General features: G+C 36.3%; 1 protein-coding gene across 6 annotated transcripts in view; it reads left to right on the top strand.

The window, feature by feature from the left end:
- The window catches only part of PRKD1 (protein kinase D1), a 109819-nt gene extending 90685 nt beyond the window's left edge, over positions 1–19134 (top strand). For 4 of the 6 annotated variants that reach the window (XM_042864426.1, XM_042864395.1, XM_042864409.1 and 1 more), the window contains 11 exons: positions 1372–1495; positions 2291–2368; positions 3161–3440; positions 5776–5828; positions 6372–6447; positions 7403–7509; positions 7991–8152; positions 9553–9651; positions 10226–10493; positions 15078–15163; positions 18138–19134. In XM_042864426.1, coding sequence (XP_042720360.1) covers positions 1372–1495; positions 2291–2368; positions 3161–3440; positions 5776–5828; positions 6372–6447; positions 7403–7509; positions 7991–8152; positions 9553–9651; positions 10226–10493; positions 15078–15163; positions 18138–18356 — 1552 coding nt within the window. In that variant the 3' untranslated portion in view covers positions 18357–19134. The remainder of the gene's footprint in view (positions 1–1371; positions 1496–2290; positions 2369–3160; positions 3441–5775; positions 5829–6371; positions 6448–7402; positions 7510–7990; positions 8153–9552; positions 9652–10225; positions 10494–15077; positions 15164–18137) is intronic. The other 2 variants (XM_042864405.1, XM_042864417.1) reach the window with 1 other exon arrangement.
- Positions 19135–19418: the final 284 nt, after the last annotated feature.

The raw sequence follows: 19418 nt of genomic DNA, 5'->3' as shown, positions 1-19418 counted from the left end.
GACGTTCTTCATTTCATCATGTGACAGCTGTACATGGCTGTCCAGAATGTGACTTGTTTCTCATGTTGCTGTTGCACTGCTGAAATGCACCACTCGCCATCTCACTGTGCTCACATCCTCTGTTTAGTCTCTGTAAATGTTCAGCAAGCGCTGATGAATGTGAATGGGTGTTATCTTTTCTGCAAAGAAAAACTCATTTCCTCACCTTTGCTTCATCAACACTTCCATGTCAAATGCCATTTTGTCCCAGTGTCCCTCTGCTGCCATCTGTCATATGGCAACAAAATGTAACAGAATATTGGTGGGAAGGCTCAGCCTTTATCTCCATATTACTACCAACCTCCTCTGATGTTTTGCTGCAACATAACAAAATAGGAGATATTACTTTCAGAGCAGCCCTCATATTTATAAGGGTATTTGCCATGTTCATGAATTATTTTTCAGAGGTCTATAAAAGGAAAATAAAAAAGGAAATTTCTTTGTCTGACAAGAATATATACATGCAGCCTGTCTGATCACAGCATGAACTCAGTGTTGTTTTCATGTAGGATGCAGAATCTCAAGTTCTGCCAGAAATAACTAAGCATTTATGTTTAGGATTTAAGAAGATGATGAAGCAGATGATTCCATTATGCTGAGTCTGCTCTAGTAATCGTTAACTCCATTTGGCTTTGTTATTTCATAAATCTCTTCAATGAGATGTTCCATGTTTTATCTGATTGTGCTATCAGGCATACTGTCAAGTTCCCATGACTTCCTGAGTTACTGTGCTGAGCACTGGAAGTTTTCAGCATGCATACCCAAGTACAGGGCAGTAACACTTTGCTTAAAGTCTTTGAAGATAAACTGCATTATCCTAAACCTCCTTCTGTGAGAGGTTCGTGCAGATTCTCTGCTGTATTCTAGCAGTGTATGCACAGCTAGTTGACACATTTTCTACTGTAAACTGTCATGACTCCACAGTGTGTGTGAACCCAAGAAAGATCACAAGACAGTAATCTGATGGGCAATGCTTACTTTATGAGAGATTCTAGATCAAGTGATGCTCTGAATCATGCATAGCGTATGCTTGTGCTATTTCTTCCCAACTCTAGTTGAGGCCCTAGTCGTTTGCCCATCATCTTAGCTATCTTGGGGAATAGTTTGTGTATGTTGTGTATGTAAACTTTCTATTGGTCTCTGACTTTCTCCTGTTGTGGCATTACAGCTTTTTTCCCTTTGTACTCTCAAGATACTTGGACTGACAAAACAAAATAGTGTCTGGTCCAGGTCTGTTAGTGGCTACAGATGTTAATGTGCATATAAAAAACGTTTTTTCTATTTGTCTAAAATTGTCCTCTTTTAAAAAGACTTTACTGATTTATTCTTAAGCCCTTCAACCAGCAACAATATTCCACTAATGAGAGTGGTACAGTCTGTGAAGCACACAAAAAGGAGAAGCAGCACAGTAATGAAAGAAGGTTGGATGGTTCACTATACCAGCAAGGACACACTGGTAAGAAATATTAAGGAAGACATTACTTCACATGCTATATAACTGTTCAGAATGAAAATTCTAATAGTACATTAATAATTTAAAGTCACTCTTATATGCCATTTTTACAACATCTGTATTTCCCATAGTACTAAATCTGTAGCAGAGCTTGTAAGTAAGTTATTTCACTGTACCAGGAGACACTTAAAACACACAGTAGTATCTGAATCTGTGAGTTGCATTATCACAGACCAAATATGAAGACATTCTGAAGAAAGTAAAAAAAAATTAACACTTTAGAGGTTCTGGAAAGTATCTTTATCTTCCAGCTACTGTTTCCTAGATATCTTACTGTTAGGTGAGTTTATACTTTTGTAAAATAAAGGTGTCAATAATAATGATAATAATAAGTTGTTTTCATTCAGACCTGCAAAAACAGGAATCAGAATGTCAGTATAGGCCTTCTAAAGTGGGCTACTACCAATAGGAAAAGAAAGTTTATTTATTTTATTAACACAACTGCTGAGTGTAACCTTGGGACTATGATGACATGTTAAACTTCCAAAACATGGACTAGTTGAACAGAGCTACATTAGTACAATAAAAGATGAACTTATAAAACCTTAACTCAAACATAAAGGCCTCATAAAATTTTCGTAATAGCAAATGAAACTTTATCCTTCCCAGTTCATCCCTTCAGATGAAAACGTAAACTTTTGGAAATGGTGCATTTCAGAAAAGAGCATTTCTTTAATTTTCTTGACATTTTCTTCTTGAAAATTGGTAGAAAATTTTTCCCCTTATTTTTCTTTGCAGAGAAAGCGACACTACTGGAGACTAGACAGCAAATGTATTACTCTTTTTCAAAATGATACTGGAAGTAAATATTATAAGGTAAGGAATATTTTTCAATTTCTTTTTCTGCTATCAAAAAGTAATGACTGGAGTGAATTGCTGAATAAATAAATACTAAAGCTGCATTAATAGCACAACTTGGAACTGTTTGTTTTCATTACCTTACTTGCATATGTGGGTATTGCATTTCACAAGCAAGTGTCAAATCAGAAAAGTGTTATTATTATGTTACGTTATATGTTATGCAAATGAAAAGTTTTATATCGGGGCAATTCACTACGAGTGACAAATTTTGCCAAGAAGCTCATCTGACATTCTGTTGTTCATTATATAAATTGTTTCCAAACAATAAAGTGTTGTACATATTATTTTAATTCTGTCCTTTGGAAATTATGTTGTGATTTAAATTGTAAAACATTATTTTAATTCTTGCATCCTTCTACCTGAAGCAGTTAAACTCCTTCCAGAGGAAGTTAGTAAAATGTGTCCTTTAGTCTTATTCAAGATGAAACAACCAAGTTCATGCCTATGTGAAATGTGGATTTGGAATATATATTCATTATGCTTTTATTTACAGAGTTCTTTGCAAGTAAGTTTGCAAATAGTTAAATTTCTCCTTGGAAAAAAGCATTTGTTATTTTACACTCAGCAGGCCTCTGTGTCAAGGAGTTCCAGGTTACAAGAACCTTTTTGTTCGTACGAGAAACATGTGGATAAAAGCAAGATCTAATGTTATAAATTAGTGAAATAAAATTCATGTCTTAGTTTTATATGTTGATGATCTTTACACAGATTTTTTTTTTATTTTTATTTTTTTTTTTTTTATTTTAGGAAATTCCACTGTCTGAAATTTTCTCTCTGGAACCTGCAAAAACTTTCACTTTACTGCCTCAAGGAGCCAATCCTCATTGTTTTGAAATAAGCACAGCAAATATAGTCTATTATGTTGGAGAAAACATAGAAAACCTCTCAAGTGTTCCACTAAATAATGGTGTTCTCACTAGTGGTATTGGCACAGATGTGGCAAGAATGTGGGAGATTGCAATACAGCATGCCCTGATGCCTGTCATCCCTAAAGGTGCATCAATGGGGTCGGGACCCAGCCTACACAGTAAGTATTTTTCCTCCATTTCAGATAAATGCAGTCATTAACAAATAGCATGGCTCAGTCTTCTGCATGGAAATATTGCCCAACTAGTAAAGGCTTATCAACTGTCTGTATATTTTAAAAGCCACAATTGTTCATTCGTGTATTTCCAGTTTATATTAGGTCATCTGTGTTATACAATGTGCAAATTTGATAGTGAGCAAATAGTTGTTCTACTCCTAAGGCATCCCTTCCATATTTGTGTGTTGCTGACAAGAATGACAGCTTCCTTGCGAAGTGGCATGAAGTTTTCTGAGCTCCAGTTGAGAATTGATAGATGTTTCCCATCGTTATTGTAATTTATATTGCTATATATCGCAGAAGCATCCATTCACTCTTTAGGTCGCTGCAGCATAGATTATATGCTTTTTTTCATCACATTTGGTTGTACAACTGCCACAAACATTCTCCCATGATGAGATGAAATGAACTCAAGTGTGAAGAACAGCTGTTCTGTTCACAGTGAGGTATGGATGTTACCCAGGACCAAAAGGGCTAAATATATCTTTGCCTCTGATTTATATACTTTTGGATAATTCCCTACCAAAGCCAGGACATTATGTAAACAAACATGAAACTGGTTTATATCTTTTGAGGTACTGATAACTAAGTAGCACAGACCAAACAGTTCACCACTACCAAGTATGCGCTGCTGTGGTTTCTTTGCTAATTGTACTTAGCCTACTCAGTTTAAAGCAAATTCAGATATGTCTACACAAACTGGATCAGACCTTGTGTTGCAACATAGATGTGCTTTAGCACTTGACATCTGGATGCTATTAATGCAGTGTGAAATACTAATGAGACAGCAAGCCCTTCAGGAACTAAATAGTACAACAGGCTGTGGCATACATCTCCAGGCACAACAGCTCACATAACAGAATAGATCATCTCTGTCTTTTTCTTTCTCAGCTACGTTCCTACATGAAATACTGTCAAGTTTGGATGTCATTCCAGTCATGTTGGTTGCCTAGTGCTCCTGGTTTGAGCTCAGTGTAGTTAAATATATCATCTAAAATGCTCGACTAAGAATTATAGCTCTCTCCTTTGCCTCCTTAGAAGTTTAAAATTTTATTCTGTTAATTCATACTTCTCTTCTGCCAGTGCATCACCACTAGCTAAAGAGAATCAGAAATAATTCATTTCTAATATCTAATATAAATCTTTGCTCTTTTAATTTAAAGCTGTTACCCCTTGTTCTATCTGATTCAGAGTCCTTCTCCAGCTTTCTTGTATGCCCCCTTTGAAGGGCCATGTCAATATTATCTTTAGTGCAAACACAAAGAAGCACATACATTTGAAAACAAATTAGCAATGCTAAAAATCCTGTATGAAACCAAAACATCCCATTCCAAAACGAATATATTCCTAAGGAGAGGACAAGGAAATAAGTCATTTTGAGCAGAAGTTACTTATGCTACTTTTTGCTGCTAGGAGAGGTGGAGATGGTAGTAGTGATTTTATGCAGAGTTTAATACAGGCTTTATAGAATAGGACACTGATTTAAATGAGGCTGAAATCCATACTGAAAAAATGAAAAGCTTGAGCAGGATTCTAAACAGAGATAGGAGACAGAGGCATCAGTTCTCCAAAGTAACCCCCAAAATAACTTCTTTGAGTACTACAGTCAGCAGCAAACTTATTCTCCAGTTTTATTAGGTTCTCCATGGATTTGCAAATCAAAAAAGTTATGGTAACGTCCTAAGCTCTGAATTATTAGAAGTTGCTTATCACAATTGTCATATGAAAGCATAAGTGCAAGTTTTTATTTCTGTTGTGTATTAATAATGTCTCTTTTGCCAGTTGAAATACCTATTCCTTTTAGCAGTACGCATAGCAATATGAAAAAGTATTAGCCCTAGTCTGAATAGCATCATAGAGTGACTTGGCTTTGAAGGAACCTTAAAGATCATCTAGTTCAGTACACTGAAGTATAGTAAATGAAAGCAGTTTTCCCTGGTTGATATCATGTTACTTTCTTAAGATAAAAAGCCCCGAAATAAAATGGAATAAAGCAGTAAGAAGCTTATACATGAGAAATATAAGATTCCACTATAAAATTTGGTAATGAAGTGCGTAATTCTGTTCTTTCCCATATACTACAGAAGTCTATTGTTGAAGCCACATATTTGTGAGGTGGTGTAATTTGGTTTTGTCTGGTAGATGACCAAGCTGACCTAATTGGTCCAATTTCTACAGTCATCAGAAAATAATGATGTCATGTTAATGTCATTTGTTATTATTACATGTCCGAACTGAAAGCATAGCTGTCTCAAGTATATTTTACTTTCTTCCCCAGGGGACATATCCATCAGTATTTCTGTGTCAAACTGCCAAGTTCAAGAAAATGTGGTGAGTGTTCTCTGAATGCTTCTGCTAGATATGATATGATTAAGTATGTGAAGTCATTGATCTGTTTTGCAAAAGAGAATGTTAGAGAAGAGTTCCAATCAGCCATTTTTTCCTACTTACACTGTAGAAAGTAACAAACGATTAGCATTATTCACTTTTGAAAAAAGTCAACTTCATGGTATTTTTTCCTTGAGACACAACTATTACATAGATGTTATGTAGCTTAAAACAGAATTTAACAACTTATCTTTTCAGATTGTTAATTGCCTACAGGAAAGCAAGCAGAAGTCATTAATACATGGCATTTCTGTTGAACTTTGTAAGGCTATCATAAGCCTTTTCTTGTCACCACTAACACATCCAATATTTTTTGTACTAAGATGAGGCTGCAATTTTGGTTATTGATTCTTTTAAGAAAACTCTCATTAATGTTCTGGCAGGCGTGTTTTGAAATGTACTGTAGAGTACATGTATGCACACTGATCAAATATATATATTTTTTTCCCATATTTCGGAGATTAATGTTTGTTGTGTTTATGTAAGCAGGATATCAGCACTGTATACCAGATCTTCCCAGATGAGGTGTTGGGATCAGGACAGTTTGGAATTGTTTATGGAGGTAGGTTTCTGGTGAGTTGTACAGATATGCTTAAGGCTGAAAAAATTTAGCAAACCTGAAAGTATTTGGATTGTGAAGTACTTTATTACAGAAATTAGCTACCCAGTGTTTAATGTAAGTAATATTCTGCCAACAACGGGTTAGTATACTTAATAACTGTAGTAATGTCATAATGTAGTGTAGTAATGTAGCTGTAGTAATGTAGACCCCAAAGTACAGAACTGCCTCTCTTTGAGAAGAGAATTGAAGTATATTTCTTAGGTAATGAAGGAAGGGGGAGAAAGTCATCACTTCTTGCTATTTTTCTTGGCACAACTTTGTGATTCTTTTTTCTTTGTTCTTAATAGTTTGTTTGGATTATTTATTTTTTTCACGTTCTGTTTCTCCATTTTGTTCCTCATTTTTTCAGCAGTTTTGAGGAGGGTGCTTAGGTACAGTTGTTTGAGACAAGTGAGTGATAACTAACTAACATTCTCTCTGAAAAATCTCTGTGGGTCTCTGATAAAACTGGGACAGGAAGTTAGGCAATCACCTATTTCATTATTTGCTACTCTGGAACTACCACTGAAACCTATGACCTGCCAGTTGCAAAGAACTCTATTTTAAGTACATGAAAAGGAAAAAGTATGTGAGAAAGCTAATTTTACATGTATATTGTTGAAAGGCAAAACTAAATTTTTTTATATGCTTGTATTCCTGACATGTTTCAACAGCTTTGTCAGGTGAGAAAAAGTTTGCTCATAAAAGGGAAGGGAAAAGGAAATGGAAGAGAGCTTTCAATTATTTATTTCACTTTATTTAACTTGCAGCAGACTTGCTCTGGGATTTACTTTGTTGTGCATAGTTGTACATAATTGCCACTTATTTGTGGTCAATTATACAATCAAGTAAAAGTGGAACACTTTTCAGTATTAATCATGTTAATTGATGGAGGCCTTCTGTTTTATTAATGCAGGAAAGCATCGCAAAACAGGAAGAGATGTTGCCATTAAAATAATAGACAAACTAAGATTTCCAACTAAACAGGAAAGCCAACTTCGTAATGAGGTTGCAATTTTACAGGTATTTTGCTGTTATTTTTCATTCTTACAAGTCATAGAATCTTTTGAGTTGGAAGAAACTCTTAAAGGTCATCTAGTCCAACTCCTCTGCAATGAACAAGGAATTAATACCAGATAATGTAATTATTTCAGTTGATAATGGCTATTGTTTTTGCTGAAAATTCTAGCATTTTTGCAGCCTAATCTTCATAAATAGTCAAGACTAACAGTACTGGGAATGTTATGTTAGGAGCTGTAATCTCTACAAGCTAAAGCACCAGGCACAGTAATGTATGTTTAACTAATTTTAAGTTAATGCATTCTTTTATAGCATCCCTAGAAATGTTATGCCTGTTGCCTACAGATGAAGTAAGCAATTGAAAATAAGAAAAACTGAAATATTTTCTGTTTTAGGGGAGCCTGGAGGTTAGTTATGTATCATAAAACCTACTAATCATATAGGGATATCTGTGTTGTTCAAATGTTGCATTTACTTTTACTAGAATCTTCATCATCCTGGGGTTGTAAATTTGGAGTGCATGTTTGAGACACCAGAAAGAGTGTTTGTTGTTATGGAAAAACTCCATGGAGACATGCTGGAGATGATCTTATCAAGTGAAAAAGGCAGATTGCCAGAGAGAATAACAAAGTTTTTAATTACTCAGGTAAGTAATTGATCCATAGACCTATAAAGATATTTGAAGTAGTTGTTATCACTGTTTCTTATGTTTTGATTTTGACATAATTTTTCTCCTTCATTCATAAAAGCCTGGATAATAATCATAGAATCATGGAATGATTCTTTAATATGAATATTATTAGAATGATTGTAATAATAATAACAGGGATGGTACATACATCTTTGTGTACATTATCTAATTTCTAGTAAGCCATTAAGAGTTCCTAGCCATAGATACACATGCAATTGCCTGGCTGCTGGATGAGAGAGCCATCAAGTTATGGGTTCACTTATGCTTGAAGGATTAATCACAAGACAGAACTTGAAAATGCAAATAGCGAACTATTAAAGAACTACAGAAAGAAATTTGAGCCTTTTGAATTTCCCCATACCCAACCATTGTAGTTTGTGCTATGATCTTCTGTGCCTCTTTTCTGCACTGAGATTGGATCTCAGAACTACCTCTGATAAAATGAGTCTGTCTTCCTGTATGGTATCTGTTAATAATTTGATCTGTTTGTTTTTTGTCTGTTTTTTTTCTATTCTTCATGTTGTCATGTTATCATATTGTTTCCTTGGCCGCCCACAATATGTTTAAATTTAGATACACAGCTGAGTAATGAGCCACCTCAAAGTCACAGCAGCCTGTTTTTTTGTTAAGGCAAGAAAAAGAATGGAGCAGGAACAGTTGTGTTACAGTGGAAGCTTATTAGAAATTGAACATAACAGATTCTCTAGCTTTCAGACTTTCATAGGCAAAACTGCCACCAACTTTATAATTTGGTTTCTTGCATTAATGGGTTCATTCAGCCTCTACCCATTGCCTGTTCTAATAGAGTGGAAAATTCTGGCAGCCTCTGACCAGACAGATGGAATGAAGTTAAAACCACAGAGATAGGATGGATGTCTCTTACACTTCCTTGGCATTTTGTTCACATAACAGCACAAAAATGCATGTAAGGCTCTTTGTTTTATCACCTCAAGAAAATATTTTAATTGGATCACAGAATATTTCCGTGAAAATTTTTGAGTGAATAATTTATATCTGGAAAGCCATTTTGCAGATGTTTCTGTGTTAAAAGTTTCAACAACACCAAAGCAAACAAAGAAACGTACTCAGAATGCAGTTTCCCAAAGTTGTTTAGAGCATAACATCTTTGGAGAGGGAACAATCATGTTTCAAACAGTGAAACATAGCTGATCTTTTTTTTTCTTGCACTGTGACACTGTAGAGAAAGATAAATTCTTGTTGGGTTGTTTCTCTCTACAGCAGTCCTAGATTCTCTAGTCAATGTTGCTGTCAAAGTAATATAAACCCCCAAAATTTATAAATTTATGTATAACTCCCCATTTAAAGCTGAATTTCATTCTGATTTGTTTCTTCAGATCCTTGTTGCTTTAAGACATCTTCATTTCAAAAATATAGTTCATTGTGACCTCAAACCAGAAAATGTATTATTGGCGTCAGCAGATCCTTTCCCCCAGGCAAGTAGAAATTATTCTAATTAACAAGTGCTAATTCTGCTTATTTTATAAAAAAAAACAAAAGCATCTATCTGTATTGGTTCCAGGAACTACACAAAATTATTAGATTTGAATGTCCAAAAAAGTGGTAATTCAAGAACTAACTTCTGTCAACTTGATTCATTCAGGAAAAGGTCATCTGTAAAGCAACCATTCTGTTTGGAAGGAATCTAAGCAGTTAGGCCCTTCCAAAACTTCATTCCCTTCATTCTAAGTTGTCCTGTGTTTTTGCTTTCACTCTACTACAGTTTATTTATGACATGAAGGAATGCAATGAATTGGTAATCTAGTCTGATGCCTTGGTGAACTATGAGAAGGTTAAAAGAAATAAAGTTTCCTGAAGATGTATTGTACAACTAAACTATGATAAAAGTATGTCAACTGTATTTAATAATAAAAATATCTTTAAAATAAATAAATGTTACAATAAATAAATAAATAAATATTTACTTCATTTATTTATTAAAAATGTTTTTAATTTATTACTTAATTTTAATTTTATTACTTTAATTTACTTACAATTCTCCTTAAACAGGTAAAACTTTGTGATTTCGGCTTTGCTCGAATTATTGGGGAGAAATCCTTCAGACGTTCGGTTGTAGGAACACCAGCCTACCTTGCTCCAGAAGTGCTGAGGAATAAAGGCTATAACAGATCTCTGGATATGTGGTCTGTGGGTGTTATCATTTATGTAAGTCTCAGTGGTACCTTTCCATTCAATGAAGATGAGGACATACATGACCAAATCCAGAATGCTGCTTTCATGTATCCACCCAATCCTTGGAAAGAAATCTCTCATGAAGGTAATATCTATTTGTGGCTGTTTGTATATAAATGCCAAAAAAACAGCTTTTGCCTGCATTCTCCACCAAGAATGTCAATGGTGTATAGGCTGGTTTGGCCCAGTTCCGTGACCAGCAGGGTGGAGGGATTTCACAAAATCTGCGCCTCCGGAAAAGGGAAACAGAGGACCCCAAAATAATTAAAAACAGTGGCAACAATCTGAGGAGAAACAAACTAATTTACTAAATATGGTATCAGAATGAAAAATAACACACTGTAATACAATATAATTAGAATTGAAGCTAATAAATCAAATATAATGAGAAAGAGTGTCCAAAAGGTGGATAGGCTTCACCATAACACTGAGGTGTGAGATGTGCAGTCCAGTTGAGCAGCAGGGAGGAGAACCTGACAAAGAAGAGCACATCAGGTGACCTTGCCAGGGGTTATATCTCCTCTCTGACTGCAAAGCCTCCTGGGGTATGTAGTTCTTCTCTTTCGGACAGGTGCCTGGAACTGGAGTATTAACACTTTAACTACCAGTGCACTACATGGTGTTATGATATGGAATACTGATAACCAAAAATCATAAAACCATGAAAAGTGTATTCTGCTTTCATATATTTTCTCCCCTGTACATATCTGCAAAAAGTAAAAGAAATTAAAAAAAAAATCAGGTGCCATTATATACCACAATGAAGTATCCCTGTTTTGTCATATTAGATGCTTTAGACATTTCCTGCCTGTGACATAATCCTCTAGTGAGAGATTTCTCCAGGTGTTGAAGGAAGCTTGAGGAAGGGTGGGGAGAAGTCTTGGAGAGACCCAAAGAGATTTTTGAAATATTTAAAAATATATCAGCTGTGATTTCACCAATGTTTTCCAGTACACAACAAACACTTTCAGCTTACTGGATTTTTATTTAATAATTTCTTTATTTTTATTATTGCTTTTATATCTTTAACTTCCTGCAAGATTTCTTTGTAAGTCTTAAAGCAAAGGAATCATTGTATGTATCAGGTTTGGACTGGGGTTTTTTTTTGTTTGTTTTTTTCCCCCAGACTTGCAACACACTCCAAATTGAATTAAAAGATTATAATTCAGAATTTTTATTTTTACAGTACAGTGACAGATGACCATTTTTCCTTGTTTTTAACTGAAATGTTTTACTTACATATTAATGGTAACTTAAGAGATATATGCCTACTGCTTACTGTAGTGTACACTGAGCCACACGCTCTCAGCTGAAAAATTCTTTTTGTCTTCTCTGGAATTCTATCTCAGCAGTAGAAGTTTTATAATATCTGTTGAAAATATTAAAAAACAAAACAAAAAAACAAAAACCAAAAAAACATAAATCTGCACAATTGCACACTGATGTCCTCATGAACCTCTACGCACCCCTGATATGTAAGCTGACAGAATCTGTTGGCAGCAATGCTTTTTCTGGTGCTAGAAATAAGCAAATAGCAGTCAACACAGGAGAAGCTGCAAGAAACTGTCTCCACAAGTTCTGCTGTGGTAGACACGAGATCAATTTCTACATTCAGAGGTGAAGATTGAGTAGAGCACCTACAGAAAACTCACCTACCAGAGTGTTATCTATCCTTCTACACAGTCATCAGCCTTCTTTAAGAGTAAATGGATATCAGGCTGAAAACATGTAGGAGAAAGAACACACACTTTAATAAATCATAATGTTAAAATCTGCTTTTACATTGTCATTTCATTATATACTTGAAATTGTTAATTGATGAGCCATTCTGATGTGGTAAACACAAGTCTAAATCTGAACAGATCCACGATTCTTAGAACAGAGAGCTGGAATCTAGATCTCTATCCAAGTATTACTCCTGGAGCTAAAATTTGAGGTTAGACATTATCTCCCGTCTAATAACCATAAATAAACATTTATCAACCTATCTCTATCAAACTTTTTTATCTAGGTGGAATTTAACACATAAAAAACATTTTGGGGAATGTAAATCTCTTGTGCTCTCAGAAAGGTATCCTTAAAGAACTGCTAGCTCTGTTCTGTTCCTATGTCCCAAAGGACAGTTTCCCAACGTATCCCATCCAATAATGCCTTAGACACACAAAATTTTGCTCTCCTGAAGTTCAGAGTCCTGAATCTGCTCTTTTCCAGACCCATATTCCTTGAGATCACAAATCCAATCTGAGCATGATTGCTACAGCCAAATTGCCTCAAATCTTAACCTCTTTAATGAGATCACCTGCATTGGCGAACCTCACTGCTGGTTGGTCTGTCCAATACATATCTGTTCCGGGAAGTTATCCTCAGCAGATTTCAGGAGTGTACTGAATTGCTTGCAGCCCACCCTGTTATTTTCCCAGCAGTCATCCAGGTGGTTGAAATCCCCCATTAGGATGAGAGCCAGTGAGCATGATGCTTCTTATCGCTGAAGGAAGAAGGCCTTGTCAGCAGACTCCCCTTGGTCTGTTGGCCCGTAGTAAATCCTGATCACCAGAAGTAGACCCCAACCACTGGAGTAGAAGTAAATATTTGCTCTCCATTACTTGGTGCTTTCTTCTCATACATCCAAAAGGATTCGGGCACTCTAATAATTGACTATAAATCTTACCTTACCAATAGATTCTAATAATGGTAACTTCATCCAGAGACAACAGTACATGCCTCAGTAATAGCAGGCATAAACATAAAATTCAACAAACTTGAAAGAGTTAGGCTTGCCTAACTTACCATCTAAGACAATTAAAATTTACTTCAATTTATGCATGCTAACTTACTTCAGAATTTTAACAGGCTAGGATTACGGATGAGCAGAATTTCTGTCCTCTTCCCCTATTAAAAATTAGCCTATAAAATTTAAGAGTTCTCAACTTTTATATCCCTGACAAATATTTTTTTCCCAGTTGATATCCATATCCAAAACTGTACCATGAGCATCATTTCCCAAGCAGAGCACTCATCCGTGAAATGTCTTCACTGATTTCCATCCCCAAAATGCAATAGCATTTTTCCACATTTTCCAATAGCATCTCATATTTGAATGACTACTTGCTGAAAACTGAGTATGCATTTGTATGTCAAAATAAAATTGGAAGAAATAGCAGCATAGAGGTAATTTTTGTGGTAATCTTTGTCTAACCTGCTATTTCTGCTCTCTCTGTCTTCAGGTATTGTCAAGCCATTTTATGCTTCTGAATTCATTCATCTGCTATATGACAATTTGGCTTCATTCAGACCTCCATCTGGATTTTTGCTAGATGTTAGTGCATAAGAATGTACAAGCAGGGTTCTCTTTTACTTGTAGCTGAGTAATTTCACATCTGTGAAATTTAAGTAGTATTCCAATCAATTGTAGTTGATGCAAAAATAAATTAATAAATTAGAAATACAATGATTTACAAAAAAATCAGAGAATGAAACCACACCATCAGCGATCTAAAACTTGACATAGTACATATTAGACCCAAGAAGTTCAAAAGAACCTCCAGCGTAGAGAGGACATATCAGGTAAAACATATGAACAAGCAGAGGAACAAAAGGAACAAATTTCAGGGAATTCTGTCCTTATATTCAACAGTATGGAAATACTGTTTAAATCTTTTGAGATAATACAGATTTGATGGACTGAAAGATCGAAGTTGGAAACAATCACTAACACTGTTGAAAACAGGCTGCATGCTTGACAGATGTGAAATTACTCAGCTGTACGTAAGAGAGAATCCTACATCTGCTTTCTTACATGCTAATATGTAGCAAAAATCCAGAGGCCTGAAAGGAGCCAAAATTGTCATGTAGCAGATCAGTGGAGGATTCTAAACCATGTTCTTCCTAGAGAAGGTGGTCCAGATTTTATTTTCTCATTTGTGGACAAATAGATTTTTAGCTACCATCTCTCTGTTAGTGCACTAAAGGAGAGTTAGTGTGCTACATTCTCTAAATCTTTTTTTTCTTCCCTCTCAAAATGTCTGAGGAGTGGGTGTGGAATTGGAAAGCCAGTGAATTCCGATCAGGACCATATGGAGGCATTCTGAAAACTCGTTTGTTTTCCAAAACAGCAGGGTTAATCTGTCTTTCCCCTCTTGGGTGAAAGAGAAATTCTCAAGTTCCAAACTATGAGGAGTAGTAGTATTTTGAAATTGCTGACTTTGTAACCCCGCTTCTTCCACTTTCTGCCTTGAAGCTGCTGCTCTCAGTCATCCAACAATGTCACTTCAGCAGTGATACTGGGAGTCCCAAAGAAATGTGCATGTGTGTTTACTATAAACTGCTGTAGTATCTGCATTATACTGTTGTCCTCACATAAGTAGTTTTTCACTTGAGGAGGAGCTGAGTGAGAATTTACTTCAGTCTTTGCTACCTGCCTACAAGTAAACACAAAGAGATAGACAATATAGTAGCTAGCAGGCAGCTGTTTAGTAAAATGTAATCCTATTAGGAAAGTTTGCATGAGTGCTTTCAGGAGCATCAACAGTGAATGCAGTTTGTAAAATGCTGGAGAGTGGAGAGATAACTGCCCTCATTTCACAACTACCGTGTTTGTCTGTCTCTGTTTGCATGCCTTAGTTGAAACAAATACATTTCAACTGATATGCTCTAATATTTTTTTTTCCAGCTATTGATCTAATAAATAATTTGTTGCAAGTGAAAATGAGAAAGCGCTACAGCGTGGACAAAACATTAAGCCACCCCTGGTTACAGGTATTGCTACAAACTCCCTGTTTCTTCCTATGCATTTACGCTCCCAGTATATAAACATTTTTATTGTTAAGTACAATAGAATCTAAACAGATCTACAAACCTGAAGGTGCTTTCTGATCTTGAGAACCACGTACTTCTCTACCAATTTACCAATAGATTCTAATTAATTTTTGAAATACAAAATTCCAATACTAAACTCTCTCATGTTTTCAAAATACAATGCAGGAATAATTTATCTTGTTTGTCCACTAAGAATGTTTTATATATATGTTTGTGTGTGTGTATGTGTAGATAGATAGATAGATAGATAGATAGATAGATAGATATAATGGTGGAAATAAACCTTTATAGTCACTTGGCTTGCATTATCTAATTGCCTAGATTCTACCTTGATTCCCTTAGTATTAAAACTAATCAGTGGGCTGCCCTTCAGTCATCAGAAGAGATAGTGAAGCTGCATGGTTTCCAGGAAAATATATTAGCCACTTTCATTTGAAATCCTCAAATGGAAACTAAAATGTTATGAATTTCTGATGTGCTAGCAGCCATTGTCTTCTGCTCCTTATATATTAGATTTTTATTGAGGCAGTAGCAAAGTCACTGCACGCTATAAGATACAAAACAGAATCAGTGCATGGAGCAGGGCAAGCTAGGCACTGGGCACCTTGGGAATGGGACAGACCAAATCCTAACTGGGACATCAGCCATGAGATCTAAGGAACAGTTTACAACTTATGAATGAGAATGGAAAATATTATTTTTGTTGCAAATATTATTGACTAGATCACTGAAGCTTCTCATTAAGCATCCAGTGCTTCTGAGGTGCGTGTGTCCTCAAGGATTCTCTGTGCTCAGAAATGGATGTAACTCGTGACTCAGGACTGACTGCATCACACACTTAGAATTACTCCGGTTGGAAAAGACCTTCAAGATCATAAAGTTCAACTGCAACCTAACCATACTACCCTAACTCTAACAACCCTCTGCTAAATCATGTTCCTGAGCACCACATCCAATCAGCTTTCAAACACATTCAGGGACTGTGACTCAACCACCTCCCTGGGGAGCCTATTCCAGAGCTTAACAACCCTTTCTGTAACAAAGTTTTTCCTGATATCCAACTTAAACCTCCCCTGGTGCAACTTGAGGCCATTTCCTCTCGTTCTGTCACCTGTCACCAGTGAGAAGAGTCCAACCCTGCTCTCACTGCGAGCACCTTTCAGGTATTGGAAGAGAGCAATAAGGTCTCCCCTCAGCCTCCTTTTCCCCATACTAAATAGCCTCAGTTCCCTCAGTCACTCATCTTCCAAGGATGCACATATATGCATAGGAAAGTAATCGTGCAGAGGCATAGCACAGATCAGATGCGTAGTTCACAATCCCAAAGGAATACTCATCTGAACTGATGCCTGGATCCTATTCCAGTACCCTACACTTTACCAGTATTTCTCAGAGTGGAGCATGACCTGCTGAACAAGAGGAAAAGGGCTGCAACCACACCCTCAGCCTTCACATTCCTTCTAGGCTTATTTTCTTCCTCTCAGATTTCCTGTCACCTTTCAGTCTTTTCCTCCAGTACTGTGCTCTCTTCCCACGCAGTCATCAGAAAGTATATTTGTGAGATTTTGGAGACCAGAGATGTAATCTCTACAGTGTGGATGCTGACTGATTCATGTGATGGAATGTTGTTCTTCACCTCTCCTTCACTTTTTTCCCTTGAGCAATGGTGAATGGGAAAGATACTTTTCTCACTCAAGTTGAATTTACATAATATGCCTTTATGCCAAGATAGAACATCTTTCTTGACTATATGATATAGATTATTAGGATGTAGATGTTTGTTTAAGGATGACTTTTTCCCTTTTCATTTTCATAAAATCATTAAGGTTGGAAAAGACCTACTAGGTCATCTAGTGTGACTATCAACCTCCCACCAGTATTTCTCTTTAAGCCATGTCCCTAAGTACTATATCTACCCTTTCCTAAAGACCTCCAGGGAGTGACTACCTCTTCATTGGGCGACTTGTTCCAGTGCCTAACTGCTCTAAGAAATTCTTCCTAATATCCAACCTGAACTTTCCCTGGTGCAAATTAAAGATATTCCCTCTTGTCCTAACACTAATTACCTGATAGAAGAGTCTGACCCCTGCTTGGACATAACCTACTTTCAGGTAGTTCTAGAGAGAGATAAGGTCTCCCCTGAGCACTCACTTCTCCAGACTAAACAATCCCAGTTCCCTCAGCCATTCCTCACAAGTCTTGCACTCCACATCCATCACCAGCTTCATGTCCTTTCTCTGGACACGCTCCAGGGCCTCAATGTCTTTCTTGTAGTAAGGAGCCTGAATCTGAATGCAGTACTCGAGGTGTGTCCTCACCAGGGCTGAGTAGAGGGGGATGGTCACCTCCCTGATCCTGCTGGCTACACTAATTCTGATACAAACCAAGATACCATTGGCCTTCTTGGCCACCTGGGCCCACTGCTGACTCACAGGTGTTGATCAGCACCTTTAAATCCTTTTCTTCCATGCAGCTTTCCAGTCTCTCTGCCCCAAGCCTTTAGTGTTGCCGGGGGTTATTGTGACCAAAATACAGGACCTGACACTTAACCTTGTTGGATTTTATCCCATTGGCTTCTGACCAATGTCCAGATCCCACTGTAGGGCCTTCCTTTCCACAGGCGGAGTGACAAGGAATTATTTTATCACCCATGTCTTGCATCTCAGTAGTCAGTAAAACAGCCTGTAATACCTCCATATTAATAGCAGAGTTTAATAAAATTAATGATTCAAACATACCTGAATAGACCTATTTCTATTGACAGATTTCATATTTATTAATTGTGTAATTTCTCTGTTCTGAGGCAATAGGGATGCAGATTGACAAGTTAATAGCACTTTGCATATTTTTGGTAATAGAAGGAAATGTCATTTATTTTAGAAATGTTAAAACAAATCCTACTGCTTTATTTCAGGACTATCAAACCTGGTTAGATTTAAGGGAGCTTGAATGTAAAATGGGGGAGCGTTACATCACCCATGAAAGTGATGACTCTCGATGGGAACAGTATTCAGGAGAACATGGACTGCAGTATCCAGCACACCTTATCACTCCGAGTGCTAACCACAATGAAAACACCACGCTACAAGAAACAGAAATGAAAGCCCTCAGTGAGCGTGTCAGCATCCTTTAAGTTGCATCCCTATAATCTGTCAAAACACTGTGGAATTAATAAATACATACGGTCAGGTTTAACGTTTGCCTTGCAGAACTGCCATTATTTTCTGTCAGATGGGAACAAAGCTGTTATGCTGTTACACTGTTGATGAATCTGAGTTGCCAAGACAAATCAACAGAAACATTTTTGTGTGACCAACTGTGTTGTATTTACAAAAGTTCCCCAGAAACACTAAACTTGTTATTGTGAATGATTCATGTTGTATTTAATGTATTAAAACCTGTCTCCACGGTGCCTTTTCAAACTAGTGTTTTTCTTACTTGAGCCTTATTTGGTAAGAGAACTTTCCCATGAAGATCTGTGTTTTTTTGTTTGTTGTTTTTTGCATCATTAGTTTTGTAATTGTAAGTAAACTCTTGAAGAGTAGGTTATTACTGCTGTTCTGTGAACAACTACTACTATTTGGATAAAAGCTTTATTTAGTGCAGGGGAAAAAATAGAAAAAAAAAAAAAAAAAAAAAAAAAAACAACCAGAAAACATAGCACTGTACAGACAACCAAATCAGACAACCTGTGTATATGTGTTTGTGTATATAAATAGACACACACACAAGGTATAACCTGCTATTAAGCCTAAATGCCTTAGTAATGTTAACTGCAGCATATGCCAGTTGTATTTTGCTTTTTCTCAAAATATTCTTCTCTAATAGGAATATTCTGTAATATGTCCATTCAGAAGTTAAATAATGTCAACTTTGTGTATGTTTTCAATAAAAGCCTTGTTAAAATAGTTCACTTGAGTAACATTATTGTTAAAATATCCTCAGGATGGCATCAGAAGTAGCTGGGTAAGTTAGCTTTATCATTAAGAAGACCATGTGGAGGTAGGTAGAAAAACAGTTTGCTAGCACACAACACACACATTTTGTAAGAACTGGCTTGGGCAAACTTTATAACATGAATTTGTATAGTTTTGAAGCATACTGTGGGCAGTTGAGGACATGGATTTTGCACAAGTGAAATTAACATGAAATGTGCTGTTTCTGCTGAGTTTGTTCGATCTTGAGTTCTTTTGAA

This window comes from Lagopus leucura, unplaced genomic scaffold (assembly GCF_019238085.1).
Source record: "Lagopus leucura isolate 7727_CA_CO unplaced genomic scaffold, USGS_WTPT01 Super-Scaffold_1, whole genome shotgun sequence".
NCBI classification, from domain to species: Eukaryota; Metazoa; Chordata; class Aves; order Galliformes; family Phasianidae; genus Lagopus; species Lagopus leucura.
This window is presented reverse-complemented; position numbering and strand designations above follow the sequence as displayed.